The sequence below is a fragment of the Carassius carassius genome, chromosome 40, assembly GCF_963082965.1.
Source record: "Carassius carassius chromosome 40, fCarCar2.1, whole genome shotgun sequence".
NCBI lineage: Eukaryota > Metazoa > Chordata > Actinopteri > Cypriniformes > Cyprinidae > Carassius > Carassius carassius.
Genome location: NC_081794.1, coordinates 3320535 through 3339545, shown reverse-complemented (window position 1 = coordinate 3339545; position 19011 = coordinate 3320535). Strand labels below are relative to the sequence as shown.

Sequence of the window (19011 nt, the reverse complement as noted above, 5' to 3'; positions counted from 1 at the left end):
CGGGCCACGGCGGAGAGGAAGGAGCTAGGAGCCATGGTGGAGCCGACGGGTCAACGGGCCGAGGTGGAGTCCAGGCCTCAGAGGCTGGAGGCGGAGGTGAGGGAGACGCCGACCAAGGCGTCGCTGGAGGATGGCGGTCCCGCTGAGCTCGCACCACAATGATGGTAGGCTGAGGGCGAGCAGAGGGGCAGCCAGACGACAGCGGAGGAGGAGGCAGGAGTGGGTGGGAGGGTGGGAATTTTGGAGGAGCAGGCATTGGAGTAAGCTCTGGGGCTGGAGCCCTTCCTGGGCTTAACGGAGGATCAGGAGCCCGTCCTGGGCTTAACGGAGGATCAGGAGCCCGTCCTGGGCTTAACGGGGGTTTAGGAGCCCGTCCTGGGCTTAACGGGGGTTCAGGAGCCCGTCCTCGGCTTAACGGAAGATCAGGAGCCCTTCCTGGGCTTAACGGAAGATCAGGAGCCCGTCCTGGGCTTAACGGGGGAACAGGAGCCCGTCCTGGGCTTAACAGGGGAACAGGAGCCCGTCCTGGGCTTAACGGGGAGGGGAATCAGGAGCCCTTCCTGGGCTTAACAGAGGATCAGGAGCCCGTCCTGGGCTTACAGGAGGATCAGGAGCCCGTCCTGGGCTTAACGGAAGATCAGGAGCCCTTCCTGGGCTTAACGGAAGATCAGGAGCCCTTCCTGGGCTTACAGGAGGATCAGGAGCCCGTCCTGGGCTTAACGGGGGAACAGGAGCCCGTCCTGGGCTTAACGGAAGATCAGGAGCCCTTCCTGGGCTTAACAGAGGATCTGGCATAGGTGAATTGGAAACCCCCTCATTTTGACCCATTTGGCGCTCCACATTTTGCTCCCTCGTGGTGGGCAGTGTCGCCGGCTCTCGCACCTGGTCTGACGGGTTGCTCTCTGGCTCTCCGTCATCGGTGGGCTCGGGCTTATGCCTCGTACCGTGGGGAGATTGTAGGCTGGGCTCTGGGTCCAGAGTGGACCTGGCGAGATCCTCCATTGGGCCGACCGTGAGAGGTGACCCATTTCTCACCAGATTCCACTCTATGAATGCGGCGAAATCCTCCCGAGGACCATCTTCGGGCGACAACGCTCTGCACCTGGAGTTCAGGCTGGCGTGATAAAAGGTGCAGAGCGCGTGGTCCGGGTAGCTGGTGGCATTAGCTATCAAAAGAAACCGTCTGGTATGGTCCTCGAGAGACAGTCCCTCCTGCTCCAGCAGGAGGAGGAGGTATTCGGGGCGATAGAGGGGATCCATGACACACTACGGAAAGAAAAAGACTGTGAAAAAACGGAAAACAAAACGGAGGGAAAACACGCAGTTTTTAACTTTTCGGTCGGGTCTTCTGTCACGGCTTACGCTGCTGGAAGGAGCACGGAGCCGAGGGATAAACGAAACAAGGATTTATTAAATCAAACAAAGGCAAGGTAAGTAGCAAATTACAGGTGGCAAGTGGCAAGTGGTAAGTAACAGGTAACAAGCGGACAAGTTAACAAGTTGACAAGTAACAAGTAGACGAGTAGACAAGGAACTAGTAACGAGTAACTAGGAACGAGTAGACCCGACAAAACAGAACTGAAAGGACAAGGCTTTTATACAATGGATAATAGGGAAACACAGGTGGATGGAATGACTAAATTAACAGGGACATGGAACACATGCGGAAATGACTAGACACACCTGGGAACTAATCAAACCACATAGAGACAGAAACTGGGTCACAGGGGCAAAAACACACAAAATGAGTCCAGGTGTGTGACACTATGAACTAACATGAACAATGAATTACTATTTTTGGTAACATTAACAAAGATTAATAAATTGTGTAATAAATGTATTGTTCATTGTTCATTCATGTTAGTTAGTACATACATTTTAACAAATTACAGCTTATTGTAAAGTGTTACCATTAACATGTATTCATCATACTGCTGAACTTGACAATATTTCCTCTCTTGTTATTTCATAGGAGCTTCAAAGAAGACGGAGAAAGCCAGAGTCTTGTGCCCTGCGTTTATCAGAATCCTGATGTTCGTTGGGTGAAAAAGAAAAACTCAAACAAAGTAAAAAAATAATTTGATATCTTTTCCCCCTAAAAGTTTCTTTAGATATCACGATATATTGATATTGTGAATTATTATGGCAACAATTACTGTGATATGAAAAATCTATTATTGTGACAGCCCTATTCCATAATTTAACATTGTTGTATGGAGCCCCTAACGGATTATAAAATAATAAGAAGACTGAACAAAAAATGTCAATGATTTTGCGTTCTTTGCAAAAGTCTTGTGTTTTGCAATAAAGTATGGACATGCTTGCAAAACCTTAGTTTTCTTTTCTCCTTTGTTTCCTGTTTCCAATCAAAAGTTGTCATGGGTATTCATTGTTACTAATTAGAGAACAACTGTATTGTACAGAGTATGTTTCCCTGTGTACTTGAGACCTTTGGTTCCGACAGTTCATAGTCTGCTGTTGTTAGTGTATAGAGCACACTGTTACGTTGATTCTTACCCTGAAATATCGCCTTTGCATTTTGAACAAGTAAAGAACAAGTAATGTTATTATCTACAAATTTATTTGTGTCATTCTTTAATATAATACAGAATAACTAAACTTACAAATTTGCTCACCCAGAGAATCTGAAATCCATCCTGAGGTCATCCACACAAATGTCATCATGTCCACAGCTTATCTCAAAGTCCAGCTGTGGAATGAAGATATTAAAACATTCCTAAATCATAAAAAACTAAATCAAATATTACTCTAGAAATTTAGTTAATATGTTTAGACATACAGTGCTGCTTAAAAGTTTGTGAACCCTTTAAAGTTTTCTATTTCAGCATAAGCATAACCCCAAAAATTCAGATTTCAAAGAAGACCCAATAAAACAAATGAGTCAAAAATTATTTTATTTTTCATTTATTTATTGAGAAAAATTATCCAGTGCACACACAAATGTGGTGTAGAAGTATGTGAATCTTTAGCATTAGCTGTTAATTTAAAGGTGAACTTAGAGTCCATCTGTTAAGAGGTGTTTTAATTCAGTGCAATGACTACCAGGTGTCATTGCCTGCCCTGTTTTATTTAAAGAACAGGGATCTATCAAAGTCTGATCATATTTGTGGAAGTGAATCATGGAAAGAAACAAAGGAGATCTAAGAGGACCACAGAAAAACAGCTGCAGTTGCTCATCAGACTGGAAACGTTTAGAAAACCACCTCTAAAGAGTTTAGACTTAACAAAGAAGTCTAAAGACAGACTGTGTACAAATGGAGGAAATTCAAGACCACTGTTACCCTCCCAAGCAGTGGTATACCAAAAAAGATCACTCCAAAAGCACGACGTGAAATAGTCTTAGAGGTTGCAAAGGAACCCATGCTAACTTCTAAGTAACTAAAGGGCTTTCTCACATCGACTAATGTTAATGTTCATGAGTCCACCATCAGAAGAACACTGAACAACCATGGTGTCCATGGCAGAGTTGCAAAAAGTTAGCAGCTGTTCTCCACAAAGAACATCGCTGGCCATCTGAAGCTTGCTAAAGATCATGTGGACAAGCGAGAGGGCTACTGGAGAAAGGTTTTGCGGATAGATCATTCAAAATATAACTTTTTTGTTCTATTTTTAGAGAAGAACAAAGTTCATATTTTGGAACAGCCAAGTCAAATATCTTAAACCAATTGAAATGTTGTGTAAGGACCTGAAGCAAGCAGTTCAAAGGAGGAAACCCACCAGCATGACATGAGTTAAAGTGGTTCTGTGATGAGGAATGGGCTAAAACTTCTACAAGCGGTTCACTAATTCACGCTTACATATAATTAGCTGAGGTATGGTATGCGTATTTGGCGTGCTGTCCGGGAAAGGGCTCCGAGCTCGGGAATGGCCCGAACCTAGAGTACCCCCCCTTCACCGTCTATTTATAGAGTGAACTCAAAGTGAGGAGATGGGGTGGAGGAGGGATGCTGATAAACCGTCAATGGATAGAGGTAAGTCAGCGATATTTATACTATGGGATTGATTACTTGATTATGGTCCACCTGTGTTGATTAGGCTAAGTATCTGACGCGCTCCTCCCGAATCTTGTTAATAAAAACGTCATTTCACTAGTTCACGCTTACATATAATTAGCTGAGGTATGGTATGCGTATTTGGCGTGCTGTCCGGGGAAGGGCTCCGAGCTCGGGAATGGCCCGAACCTAGAGTACCCCCCAAAAAGCGAATTGTACAAGAGGACAGCCGCCAGTTTAAAGAACGCCCCCCCTCTCCCAAAAAAAATAGCATAGAGTACTGGCGGGGGCTAATTTGGTTTTCAGAGAAGTTGTCACATAGGCAGGCAGGAAGGGCCTACGTACTCCGGAGGGAGCGACTTGGGCGTTGGAAGAGTAGGCCCTACCAGCTGCAGGTAGTGAACTACGTGGTTGTTGGCGCCCGGTCGGTAGGGCTCGAGCCGATGCTCAACGGGAGCTTGTGGCATTGGAACGGTGAGCCCTACCGGCTGATGAGGAGGAGCAGCGTGGTTGTGGTGCTCGACCAGGAGGACCCGAGTTGTCTCGACCAGAATAGGTCACGGTGTCGGCGTACGGGCCCTACTGGCTGATAGCCCCTGCTATTCAGTGGGTGAAGGGACTAATGCTGACCGAGAGGAAGCCTCCGACAGGAGATTGAGACTCAGGATGACGGACGTCTGGGTCCTCTCGGTTTGGCAGATAAAAAGCTTTGGGCCGGCCGACAAGGAGGACTCTGGCGACATCCGAAGGGAGATCTCGACTCACGGCATCGGATGGATGAGACTCGCTTGCGGCCGGCAAGCATAGGCCCGACCGGGAGAACTCTCGCCAGACGTCTGAAGGGAGCGCACGCATCAGACGGGTAAGCCTCGCCGGACGGGGAGAGTGGAAAGGAAAACCCGACTGGGAGGACTCTCGCGGCATCCGATGGGGCATTAGACTCAGAACATCGAACGGGTAAGCCTCGCCAGGCAGGGTTAAAAGATGTGAGGGTAGCTGAGAGTTGTTGTTTTTTTTGCAGGATTTGGCAAGAGGTTGAGACTCGTGACGTCGGACGGTTAAGCCTCGCCTACCGTCAAATGGAAAAGTAAGTTGCGTGGCCGAGAGACTCTTACCGACGTCCGAAGGGAGCACACGCATCGAACGGGTTAAGTCTCGCCGACCGTAGAGTGGAAAGGTAAAGGTTGTCTGTCCAGGAGGCTCTCGCCGGTGTCCGAAGGGAGCACACGCATCGAACGGGTAAGCCTTGCTGACCATAGAAAAGGAAAAGGTAAGGTTGTCTAACCGGGAGGCTCTTGTCGGCGTCCGAAGGGAGCACACGCATCGAACAGGTAAGCCTCTCCGGATGTGGGACAGAAAAAGTAACATTAGGTGGCCAGGAGGCTCTTGCCAGCATCCAACGGGGACTTCCTGTTCCCAGAAACAACTGGGTAAGCCTCGCAGGCCGTAGGATGGAAAAGGTAAGTTTGTGTGGTCGTGAGGCTCTCGTCGACGATTTATGGGAGTTTGCTACTCACGGCATGAGACGGGTAAGCCTTGACGACCGTAGGAAGGAGGGAGGGTTTATTTGCGTGTTTGGTACTTGCGGCATCGGACGGCTTGCTTATGGATTTTGCGACCTAAACCACGTGGAATGGTCGTGGTTGTCTGGCCAGGAGGCTCTTGCCAGCATCCGATGGGAGCACTCGCATCGAACGGGTGAGCCTCGCTGGCCAAAGGATGGAAAAGGTCAGGTTGTCTAGCCGGGAGGCTCTGACCGACGTCCGATAGGAGCTTAGCTCCAGGAATCGAACGGGTAAACCTCTCTGGCTGAAGGACGGAAAAGGTTGTCTAGCCGGGAGGCTCTTACCTTCGTCCGACAGGAGCTTAGCTCCCGGAATCGAACGGTTAAGCCTCGCTGGCCAAAAGACGGAAAAGGTAAGGTTGTCTAGTTGGGAGGCTCTCACCTACGTCCAATGGGAGCCCCGACTCCATGCATTGGATGGGTAAACCTCTCCGTACATAAGACAGAAAGGCAAGAAAGGTAGCTGGGGGCTTTCACCTACGTCCGAAGGGAGTGTGGCTCCTGGCAACGAACGGGTAAGCCTTGCTGGCCGCAGAATGGAAAAGGTGTGGTTGTCTGGCCGGGAGGCTCTCGTCAGCATCCGATGGGAGCTCGAGCTCCTGGCATCGAAGAGAGAAGCCTCGCCGACCATAGGATAGAAAAGTTAAGGTTATCTGGCCAGGGAGGCTATGGCCAGCATCCGGTGTTTTTTTTTTTTTTTTTTTTTTTAATTTGAGACACCAGATGGGTAGTCTCTCCAGCCATCAGAGGGAAAATTCAGATTGTTTTATCTGCGAAGCACCCGTTGGTGTTCGGCGAAAGCTTAATTTGCGGTATTGGATGGGTACGTCTTGCCATCGGAGGGAAAATTAGTTTTAGCTGCGATGTACTCATTGGTGTTCGATAGGTACGTGTCGCAGACTGAAATAATTTATTTATATATTTATTTTTTATTTTTTTTTTATTTTTTTTTTAATCGGGTAAGCTTTGCTGGTGGTCGGATGGAAAGTCCAATATTGCTTAAGCAGGAAAGCTCTTGCAGCATCTGACAGTAGTTTAATACTCACGATGTCATACGAGTAAGCTTTGCTGATAGTTGAACGGAGAAGGCAAAGGTTGGCTCAACCGGGAGCACTCTTGCACCGCCTGACAGGGAGTTCAATACTAAGGACGATTTGGTTGTCTACGAGGGTAGACGCTGTGAGGCTTACTTGAATAATTGTTTAGCAAATCCGATAAGCTGCTTCCGATAACGAGTCAGAAATATCTTGGTGCAGTCATTGTATTCGAAATTAAGCATGCAAAAAATAAATTGAATTTCCTGTACCAGTGGACCCCGAATAGGTGCCATGAATCAGCGATGTGGTCATTGTCAAATCGTCATATTGTCGTCATGTGGGATCGATGGTACATATCGACGATGTAATCGTGCATGGGTGGAGTAAGAGAAAGATTCTTTATTCTTGTCAGAGCTTACTATTTGCCATTTTAACCATGCAGGTGCACGAAAAAGAGCCTATGGAATCACCAATAATCGAAAAATATACTTTCAGACGTACTGATAAACTGGCATTAAATATAAAATACTATGTTTAGAACAGCTAGTTCATGTAGTTGGAACTACGGTCATCTCACTTGTCCTGTGACAAATTTTCCACATCTGTGCACGGAAGTTATCAGTCTAAATGTTCTGCAAAATCAGTCAACAGTGCAAAAACATTTGTAAATTTAATTTAAAGTCCAACATTTTAACACTAATATGGATTTAAACGAACGCTTTAAATATAAGGTATTCAAAAACAGGTAAGTTCCTATATTTGGAGTGAGTTCGGTTGAACTGATGCCTTGGTCATGCGCGCTCCGGACCACGTGCCTCATGATGGGACCGACGCGCCACCCCGGAAACGTTGTGAGAGCTCGTTTAAAATATGGCACGTATCAGATTACCTGTTACAGTACGATGGAATACCTTATATCTGCAATGATCTATGTCTATTTGTGGATGGAGACTTCTTCGCCGCCTATGGGCTCGAATCATCCTTTGAGAGCACGGGCGAGCGTGAAATGCAGTGCTGAGATGGGCTAACGGAGCAGTTTGATAGCTGATTTATGGTAGGCCGCCTAATAATGATAGTAAAAAACGTTGATTGGAGAATGAGCCAAATATCATCTTGGCTATCGTCGATACATGATACTATCACCGCAACCTAGGATGCATGGCATACCTTTCAAGCGGAGGTGATGTGAGGCAGTGAGGAGATATGGGAAAGTCTCCTGCGGGAGCAGACACTGCTGCGGCAGTGAGGAGATACGGAAAAAGCTCCTGCGGGAGCAGACACTGCTGCGGCAGTGAGGAGATACGAAAAAGGCTCCTGCGGGAGCAGACACTGCTGCGGCAGTGGGGAGATACGGAAAAGTCTCCTGCGGAAGCAGACTCTGCAGCAGCAGTGGGGAGATGCGTTGAACAGAGAAGTAAAGGGGAGCATGAGAAGCGGAGCGGAGAAGAGATAGCTGCTTGGGCCGCCTGCGGAGCTTGCTTCGGCTGCTATAGATGTTGGCTGCGGGAAGAGTAAAAGGGTTAGTAACATTTGATGGGGCAAGCTAAAAAATGAATGGGTAGCCTACTGTGTTGCCAGCTTAGCAATTGGTTGCCTGATTTGACAATTCCTCAAGCCTTTTCCACATTATTATGATACTGTTGGAAAAGCATCTTTCCTCTCATTTGGCCTCCGGCCTTTTTAGACGGTCTCCAGACGGATACATTCGGAACGTTGCTTTCAAATGGTAGTATGGACTGTGGAAACAGAGGCTTTTGGAAACGATGAAGCATGATTAGTCTTGTAAGACGTTGTACCGAAAGACATGATTATAGCAGTAACATTAGCCCCTTACCAGTCACCCCCCATTTTTTGGCATGGAGACATAAATTACATACCCAAAATAAAAATGTTTCTGCTCATGATTCTTTCTGACTAGATACATGATCCACGAGCTGACACTTCAACGTTTACCCTTCAGGAATCGGAATCGTTTTCCTGACATAAAATTACTAAATAACGGTCACTGAAACGATGTTTTATCGAAACATGGTCAAATATTGAAGCTAGAGTCTTTAGATTTCAATTTATGCACTGTTTGTCCAGATCAAGTAAGAGAGTGATGTTTAACGTGCTGTGAAAGTGAAACGATGATAAACTGGGGCCGTTGGCCATGTTTGCGAGCAAATGGGTTAATAGCAGTTGTGTGCTATTCGCATCCAAGTGGTTTCTAAAGATATTTACTTGCCTGTTTTTGTATTACGGTCCTAAAACGGCAACAGAAATTTTACTCACGCTTGCTGTCCTGCGTCAAAACACGAGGGAGTTGCGTTTTGGATGAATTTTGAGTGATCACGCCAGTGAATGGTGAAATTGGTCCCTAAATAAATTGGTCCTGCCAGAATACTTGCATGGAAATTAAAATTAAAAAATGTATGCATTTAGCAGACGCTTTTATTCAAAGCGACTTACAGTGCATTCGGGCTATTTTATTTTATTTTTTTTCTTTTTTTTTTTTTACCTATCATGAAACTTATGTCTGTATCATTTCAGTAAGGATGGCTGAAGCGAAACAGTCGTTCCGAAGCTTTGCGAGATCCCGAAGCGCAGATGTGTCGAAACACTGATCCGAAGCGTGATTCGAAACACCCATGTCACGTGACTATGACCAAACGAAGCCTCGAAGTGTTTCACTAATTGTTTCATCAGGTGTGGTCCGCCGAATCAGCGTTTGATTGGAACGGTCGGGCACAGACCACACAATCGCACATCTGTATAAAAGTGAAATAAACGCATTTTGACCTCGAGGAGTTTGACTTTGAGATAGCGGATTTTTGGTGATATAGTGACATAGTGCGATTTGATTAGTTATAGGCAATTTAGACTTACATTTAAATTTACACAACACATTGACTGAGAGGCTAGAGACAGACAGAGTATACATATAGTGACACATTAATAGATACATAGATATAAATATATATAGACAGCTAGATTAATAGATAGATACATATATAGATAGATTACAGATACATATATAAATACATATATTATAGATAGATACATATATAGATAGATTATAGATACATATATAAATACATATATTATAGATAGATACATATATAGATACATAGATTAAAGATACAAATCTAGATACATAGATCGATTCATATATAGATAGATAGATTTGGATAGATAGATAAAATGGAAGCTCCCCAGAAGAGATGCCGTACATCTGTGGTGTGGGAGCATTTCCATTTAGAAACCCCAAATAAAGTGAGATGTGTGTATTGTGATCGGCAGCTAGCCTACTGCAACAATACATCATCCATGATGCGCCATTTGAGGAGCACTCATCCTGCCATTTTGCAGGGTGCAGAGGATAGCATTCCCCCTGTACCTAGGCCTGCTACTGACACTGCTGGGCCATCTAAGCAAGGTATGCATTGTTTGGGATATAATTATAATTGAAATATAATTACAACCTTTTGGGACACTGTTTATAAAGTTTATAAGTTATATAAAGCACTGATTATAAACACTGGAAGGTTTCCAAATAATGAACCAGTAGGCTATACTTTTAATAGATGTGCACTAATTGAAGCTGTATTTTTCCAATGTATTTGTCTGAAAGTATGTTTTGTCTTCTCTTTTAAAAGTCAGACAGAGGGAATTGGATGAGGCTCTTATAAACATGGTGGTGAAGGATCTGCAGCCCTTCACCATCGTGGACGATGAGGGATTCAGGGCATTTGTGAACAAGCTTGATCCAAGCTATGTCCTCCCATCCCGGAAGGTGCTTAAAATAATGGTCAGCGAAAAGTACAACAAAGCCAAGGAGAAGACAATGGAGGACCTACAAAAGGCCGAATTTGTTAGCTTACAGCTGACATGTGGTCCTCCATTAATATGGATGGATATCTTGGTGTGACTTGCCATTACATAACACCAGAGGCAAAAATGGCAACTGTTGTACTGGGTGTAAGGAGGTTTTACCAAACCCACACAGCCCAGCATCTCATGGAGGCTAAAGCCTTGCTAATGGCTGAGTGGGGAATAACCTCCAAAGTTCAGTGCATGGTGACTGACAATGCATCTAACATGATCCTAAGTGCCCAGCTACTCCACCTTCGCCATGTCCCATGTTTTGCTCATACTTTAAATTTGATTGTGAAAAAGGCACTAGATCAAACCCCAGTCATCAATGAAATACGCCAGAAGGCCAGAAAGATAGTGGGGTTGTTCAGATCCAGCTGCAAAGCAAAGGACAAGCTTGTGGAGATGCAGAGCTTGATGGGAAGACCAACTCTGAAACTGATACAGGAGGTTGACACGAGATGGAACAGCACATTTGACATGCTACAGCGCTTGTATGACCAACGTGAACCAGTGGCTGCTGCACTTTCCAACTTAAACAATGATACTGCTCCCCTGACAAGTATTGATTCTGACATTATTGAACAATCATTGTCAATACTGCAACCATTCAAACTCGCAACAACAGAGATGTCAGAGGAAAAGAGAGTGTCTGCTTCAAAGCTTATACCACTGTACAGGATGTTGCAGCACAAGCTTGCACAGAAAAAAGGAAATGCAAAGCAGGAATCAACTGTTCAATTAGGTAGGCCACAATGACCATACTACCCATGTGATTGGCCATAACTGTCATATTATTGTCATTATTATAAATATGTGTTTCTCCTGTTTTGGCTCATAGGCTCACATCTGCAAGAAGGTCTGCACTCCAGATGTGGAGGTTATGAGAGTTTTAGAGCCTTGGCACTGGCTACACTGCTGGACCCAAGGTTCAAAAATGTGGCATTTGGAAAAGCTGCCAAAGCCCAGGAAGCTGAAAAGCATATCACACTGGAGTGTGCTTCACTGATGCGTTCAAACACAAATCCTGGTGAGCAGTTTCAGTCTGTGTTATGTTATGTAATCTGAATCATGTAATATAATATATCCTTCATATATGCCGTCAGTTTAGGATTTGTTACTAATTGCTGTTTTCATTTTTATTCAGACCCAGAAATGTCAACATCACACCCATCATCATCATCATCATCACCATCACCATCACCATCACCATCAACACCAGTAGAAACACAGGACAGTTTATGGGAACTTTTTGATACTCGCATCCATCAAACCAAGATGATACACAATGCTACAGCTGATGCCACAGTGGAAGTGAAAAAATACATCAACGATGCGTATTTGCCCAGAACTCATGATCCACTAACTTACTGGAAAGAGAGAGCAGTAATCTTTCCTCATTTGTATGTCCTTGCAAAAAAATATCTTTGTATGCCAGCAACAAGTGTCCCTTGTGAGAGGATTTTTTCAAAGGCTGGAGAAATTATCTGTAAAAAAAGAAGTAGGCTAAGTCCTTCCACAGCAGATAAATTAATATTTTTGAATAAAAATCTCTAAAAAAGTGAGACATTGTGGCTTGATTTCTTTTATTAATATTCATTTTTCATGACCAAAATAACATTATGCACAGTGAGGAGCCTATAGGTTACAAGCTTCACATATTAGAACATTATAATAATAAAAAAACAACACATTTTTTTAATGGCTCGTCAAGGTTGTTTCAGATCAACACCTGCAAGTGACCACTAGGTGTCACCGTTGAGACGGGTGTCGGATTGATTCGAAGCCTTGAAACAATATGGCACACATGGCACAATGAAACACAAAACTGTTTCATTGGTTCACGAGGCCTCGATTTTGCCATCACTACATTTCAGTGAGGTTTAAACATGCGCGGTAAGGCTAATGTAATGTCTTGGACATTTCGGTGTGGATGAAGGCTCTGGAAATAATGCCTTGGCTTCGTGGTTAAAGTGGCATCGTCGTCCGACGGAACTACGTTTGTGTCGGTCTTCCAAATCTATGCGCACTCCACACTCCAGATCGGCAGGTGGTAGTAACGCACCTTTACCCTGGTTTGCCAAACCGCCATGAAACACTAGTAGAAGAAGAAGACGGAACTGCGTCATGACGTCGTTTAACAAACTTTAGCCGCGAACCTGCTTTTAGCGTCTTCGCCTGAAAATGTATTGGTTTACGTCACGCGGTCTGTGCCGCTAGAGGAAGCGGCCTCAAACTGAGCCTCGGCCGGAAAAGCTGCGGTGAAATGCTGAGCCGCGGCGGGAAGTGAGAGTGGCTTGCTGCGGTGAGAACTGGGGTGCGGCCCAGGCTGGTTGAATGGCTGCTACTGCTTCTGCAATCCAGCGCTCAAGGAGAGCTCGGTCTTGGGCGACACGATCGTTGTGTCGAACGAGGCGAGCTCGGGGCTTGCACGGTCTATTTGCCACGACGTGTGGCTTGGCGAGGAGAGCAGCTGTCGCGATGACGCTTAATGGTGCTCAACGGCCATGTTTGGCTGGGTAGGAATGATCGCAGGTCCGGCAAAAGCAGCAGATCTGAATGATCCCCGGTATAGCTCTCTTCGTTGGTAGGAAAATTGGGTCTGTGATAAGGTGACAGACGAAAGCGAGCCAGCATGCTGATAAACCATCAATGGATAGAGGTAAGTCAGCGATATTTATACTATGGGATTGATTACTTGATTATGGTCCACCTGTGTTGATTAGGCTAAGTATCTGACGCGCTCCTCCCGAATCTTGTTAATAAAAACGTCATTTATGCAGGACTGATCGGCAGCTACAGGAAACTTTACTTGCAGTTATTGCTTCAAAATGGGGTCACACCAGATACTAAAACAAAGATTCCCATACTTTTGCAATGTCTGTTGATATGCAACAATGGACCATTTTCTCAATAAATAACTGAAATGTATATATATATATACACTCACCTAAAGGATTATTAGGAACACCATACTAATACTGTGTTTGATCCCCTTTCGCCTTCAGAACTGCCTTAATTCTACGTGGCATTGATTCAACAAGGTGCTGAAAGCATTCTTTAGAAATGTTGGCCCATATTGAGAGGAAAGCATCTTGCAGTTGATGGAGATTTGTGGGATGCACATCCAGGGCACGAAGCTCCCTTTCCACTACATCCCAAAGATGCTCTATTGGGTTGAGATCTGGTGACTGTGGGGGCCATTTTAATACAGTGAACTCATTGTCATGTTCAAGAAACCAATTTGAAATGATTCGAGCTTTGTGACATGGTGCATTATCCTGCTGGAAGTAGCCATCAGAGGATGGGTACATGGTGGTCATAAAGGGATGGACATGGTCAGAAACAATGCTCAGGTAGGCCATGGCATTTAAACGATGCCCAATTGGCTCTAAGGGGCCTAAAGTGTGCCAAGAAAACATCCCCCACACCATTACACCACCACCAGCAGCCTGCACAGTGGGAACAAGGCATGATGGATCCATGTTCTCATTCTGTTTACACCAAATTCTGACTCCTCCATCTGAATGTCTCAACAGACATCGAGCCTCATCAGACCAGGCAACATTTTTCCAGTCTTCAACTGTCCAATTTTGGTGAGCTCGTGTAAATTGTAGCCTCTTTTTCCTATTTGTAGTGGAGATGAGTGGTACCCGGAGGGGTCTTCTGCTGTTGTAGTGAATTGTGAAATACTCAGACCAGTCCGTCTGGCACCAACAACCATGCCCAAAATTGCTTAAATCACCTTTCTTTCCCATTCTGACATTCAGTTTGGAGTTCAGGAGATTGTCTTGACCAGGACCACACCCCTAAATGCATTGAATCAACCGCCATGTGATTGGTTGATTAGATAATTGCATTAATGAGAAATTGAACAGGTGTTCCTAATAATCCTTTAGGTGAGTGTATATATATTGTCTCATTTGTTTGAATGGGTTCTCTTTGTCTTCTTTCAGGACTTGTGCGAAAATCTGATTTTTTGGGTCTTATGCAGAAATATAGAAAATTGAAAATGCCATGTGTTTTGAGTTGGATAGTTCCCCCAAAACTCAGAATTCTTTCATCACTATTATTGTTGTTTAATTTCAAATGATTTTTTTGTATATTTCTTCTTTCTTTCTTTTTTCTTTCTTTTTTTTATAAAAAATAAACCATTTTGAAGAATGTTTTAGCTCATCCAATAAAAGTCAATAAGGTCCCCAAAAAAAAAAAAAACCCTCAACCCCATTGAGTTTCATTGTAAGGGCAAGCACAGACATTTTTCAAAATATCTACTTATCTACTAAAAGAAAGAAAGAAAGTCATACAGGTGACATACATTAAATAGTGATGAGCTATTCCCTTTAACATTACATATGAAAGATACATGTGACATTGCAATTGAACTTGATGTGCCTCCTTTTACATTGTGGTCTGTGGTGGTCTTTATCCACGGCAGCAGTATTGGCCTTATGTTTTGCAGTTTGGCAGATGGTAGACCCTCAAAAGTGAATGTTAATTGATTGGACAATGGGTTCAGAGCATCTTCTGAGAAAGCCTGATGGGATACATATAAGATATTCATGTACCATAAAATCACGATTTTCACTTTGTGTTGGTACATTGTTGAATCTTATTATAAAGTACAACTTAATTATTCCCATTCATAAACATTATTTCATACAGCCAGAATAACAGACTTTGATATTTAAAAGTATGAAAAAATGTTTCAGACTTACGTCTATAAAGAAAGAATGACTATTGCAAGTTTCTTCATTTAGTCTAATGTTCATCAAATCATTGGAGATGCGGTTTTTGGGTGAGAAATATGTTCGATATTTCTGTCGCTTGGCATCCAGAATTATGGTGTAATTAATATTTGCTGTTAAGCCTAGATAATAAACATAAACATAAAACAGTCTTGTTTTCAATTTTAAAAACTGCAGTACTGTTTAAGTCAGACTTAATATTTTCAACATATTTATTATAGTACCATGTTTGCACTAATTACAGTAAAAACAGTAATATTCTGTCTTATTATAACAACTAAAAAAATATTTAAAGTGCATTTTATTATGTAATTTAATATTTATTAATTTATTTCAAAATAAATAAATAATTCTGACCACAAAATGTTTGTCATATCTGTCTCTGACTCTGATGAATTATCTCAGAATGAATAAAACTTGTGTTTAAAGCTTATGCCACTAGTTACATCAACAAAAGTCAGACAGGTTTCCAGTTGCATTCCCTTTATGCCATTTGGTGGTCCAACCGATAGAAATGCCCCCAAATTCACATCATTGGTTAAACCAATGCTGCTAAGCAGGGATTATCATGTTAACATTTCAGTACACCACAGAGACAATACATTTATAGTTGTCCCTGCTGTTTAAACTGGCACAGGGGAAAATATCTGCACATCTTTACAACATCAAAGAATATTTCTAATTTTGGATAAACCTTTTACGCGGTGTCTGTATGGACTCATGGTGAAGCACACTTTCATGGTGTTTTTCAGTGGCTGCACTGTTTCACCGGTTGGTATTTTGGATGGGTTGTAAGTTACTTTGGTTTTCAGTTGCATGATGGGTCTGGACCTGAATGATTCACATATAACACATATGTATGTTGATGACTGAATCTGCAGTTTTGTATATGTAGAGTTCTGTATTAAACAAAAACACACCTGAGTAGCAGAACTGCTCCCATGGCTCCAACAGCAATATCAGGAAGGCTGTCTGTACTCTGGTCTAGAGAGGACTGACTCAACGAAATCCCAAAGAACCGCAAACCTGATGTCACAGATGACCCAGCAATCCTCTGTCATCACATACAGTGAAGGAAACCGGGAGCATGAGGCACGGAGGATTTCAGCATGGTAAAACAGAAAAACATCTATAGTTAAGTTATAATAGGCACTGACCACAAAGGATATTTTTGTTGGTGTGTTTTGACAATACATACTTGGATTCTTGCTCAGTTTTTATTGCTAAAATTATTTCCAGTACAGTAAAGAAAATTATTTGTTTGAATTGTTTTAACAGGGTTGAATAATGGTTGTGCATGATGAATCCACCACCAAATCTGTAATCAGTGTAAAACAATTAGGGAAAATCCTTAATTTTAACATTTTTATTTCGAACATTAAAAGTTAAAATATCCAATAGTTCTCACAACAACAAAAACAGAATGTGTTTCAATCCTACTTGTGCAAAGTACCAAAACAGTGTTAATTTGTCTTTTTTATTATTAACTCTTTTCCCACCCATTGCACCTGTGAATATTTGGGATCTATTTGATATTCTCCACCATTGAAGATGTAGATGCTGCCTTCTCCGTTCTCCTCTAAAGGAGCTCCGATCAGCACATCCATGTAACCATCACCATTCAGATCTGCTGGACTGGCCAGAGAAGAGCCAAACCGACCCCTCTGATCTGGTGTTCCCACCAGTTCCAAACCCGAAAAAACAAAGTACGACTGTGAAGATCAGAGAGAGAAGTTAACAAGCAAGCACATCAAATATCTAAACTTAAAGCAGAACTGATTTTCAAAATGTTCTAAAACATTTAATCCCTATCGTTTACCCGGCGATTGAAGGTGTAAACAAACACTTTACCCTCCCGGTCAGGCTCCATGTATGTTGGTGCCGATACCAACAGGAGGACTGTTCTCGAGAACCTGTCCAAATCCACCACACAAACCTCAGCTCCAAAATATGAGCCAATCTGAGGCTGAGAAAAGAAAAAAGGCAAGCTATATAGCTTAACATGTAGTCTATTTTGAGCTTACTTTAACTTGTTTCTGCCACGTGCCAATATTTTACACAAATATGAGTTTTATAACCTTAGGAGCATCCAGTTCTTTTAAAGTCCTTGGAATATTATCAATTCTTGAAACTATTACTTGTCCCTTATGCTTGTGTCTTGGTGCTCCCATGACTGCATACTTTGTTCCGAACACTGTCGCTATTGTTAAGGAATAACCTGCAAATAAAATAGACTTAAAAATATTCTGCTGCATTTGACTGATTAGATTTTGATATAAACAGTCAAAGAAAAGATCTTACCTAAATAACTGTCATGCTCAGTTCCAGCTTGAAAGACATTTGACTGATCATTTTGTGTGTAGAGCTGATATCCACCCTTCCACTGGAAAGCTCCCACTGCAGTCATCATTATATCTGTCTGAGTGCAGGATATTAGAGGAATGATATGCTGCTTGTATTACAAGCATACATGTTCCGTTTATGGTTTTAACACTTGAAATATTAACCCTTGGAAATTCTAAACAGAATCCTGGTTATCCTGCTTCACACTTTCACACTTCTCATTCTTTAACCGGCATTCACAATTAGTCGTGTATTCGTAAACTGATAATTCACCCTGTAACCTACATTTTTCAACCCCGGAATAATGTTCTTTATTGCATATTTGTGGTGTCAGTATCATTAATTGGATGAATGCTAGTATTTCTTTTTTTATTTTCATGTAATGCGTTTTTAGGGTTGGTGTGACGTAATATAATTACATTTGATGTTAATGCTGCACTAAACCCGTCCTGTGCAAACTCCATCCGAGATGAATCACCAGTGGTCTGGGTTCCTAGCCAATAAAAGAAGCAACAACACAGTTAACTAATCGATTATTATTATTATTATAAATCAACCCAATAGATATGGTACATGAACTCACATAACAGCTGACAACTGTAAAATGTAAACATTCTGTCAGTCTTTTTTTTTCTTCTCTGCAAACATACCTTCAATGGCAATAATATTCTCTTTGAGTTGCTCACGAATACTTTCCAGCGCGTCAAAGTCAGTTACTTTGAACACATGCTTATTGGTGGGTAAAGATGCAATAATTGCCAGCTCTCTTGCTGCTTTGTCTATATTAAAAGCATTGCCAACCTAAGAAAATTCAAAGTAGCTTTATAAATATAATGTTTATAACTTCTGGCATCATTTATTCAACCTCATGTCATTCAAAATATGTATGATTTTTCCCCCTACTGAACACAAGATAAGATATTTTGAAGAATGTTTAATTTGTTTTTGTCAAAAAAAATGAAGGTCAGGTGGGTCCAACACAACACTGGTTTCCAGTTACTTTTATCTTATGGAAATAAATAAATAAATAAAAAACCTTCAGAAAAAAGTGAGTCATACAGGTTTGGAATGACATAGGGTGTGGGTAAATGGTGACAGATTTTCCATTTTACATACATTTAATTTACGCAGCGAAAAAAAAAAAAAAAAAAAAAAAAAACTTCAAACCTTTTCCAAGACAAACACATAAGGGAGGGCAGCATATCTTACCCCAATAGCATATCGTGTTATATCTTTTTCTTGTGCTTTTTGAACGGCTTCTCTCAAGAAATTATCAGTTGATTCACCATCTGTGATAACAACCAGAATTTTGCTGGCCGATGGTCTTGCACCTCCCTGACTAACAAATAGCTCTTTCCTGTTGATGGAAAATAGTTCAGAATAATGATGCAACTGTAAAAGTTGTTTAACTGTATAATATATGTTAATATTGTTCATGGTCATAGTTTTTC

At 42.5% G+C, this 19011-nt stretch overlaps 1 protein-coding gene across 1 annotated transcript in view; it reads right to left on the bottom strand.

The window, feature by feature from the left end:
• The window catches only part of LOC132121958 (integrin alpha-X-like), a 41121-nt gene that overhangs the window by 4931 nt on the left and 17179 nt on the right, over positions 1–19011 (bottom strand). The window contains exons 8-19 of the mRNA XM_059531724.1: positions 18770–18917; positions 18211–18361; positions 17980–18053; positions 17519–17636; positions 17296–17435; positions 17037–17183; positions 16726–16929; positions 16138–16271; positions 15912–16048; positions 15188–15339; positions 14875–15006; positions 2637–2710 (exon numbers count right to left, since the gene is read on the bottom strand). Of these exons, the coding sequence (XP_059387707.1) occupies positions 2637–2710; positions 14875–15006; positions 15188–15339; positions 15912–16048; positions 16138–16271; positions 16726–16929; positions 17037–17183; positions 17296–17435; positions 17519–17636; positions 17980–18053; positions 18211–18361; positions 18770–18917 (1611 nt within the window). The remainder of the gene's footprint in view (positions 1–2636; positions 2711–14874; positions 15007–15187; positions 15340–15911; positions 16049–16137; positions 16272–16725; positions 16930–17036; positions 17184–17295; positions 17436–17518; positions 17637–17979; positions 18054–18210; positions 18362–18769; positions 18918–19011) is intronic.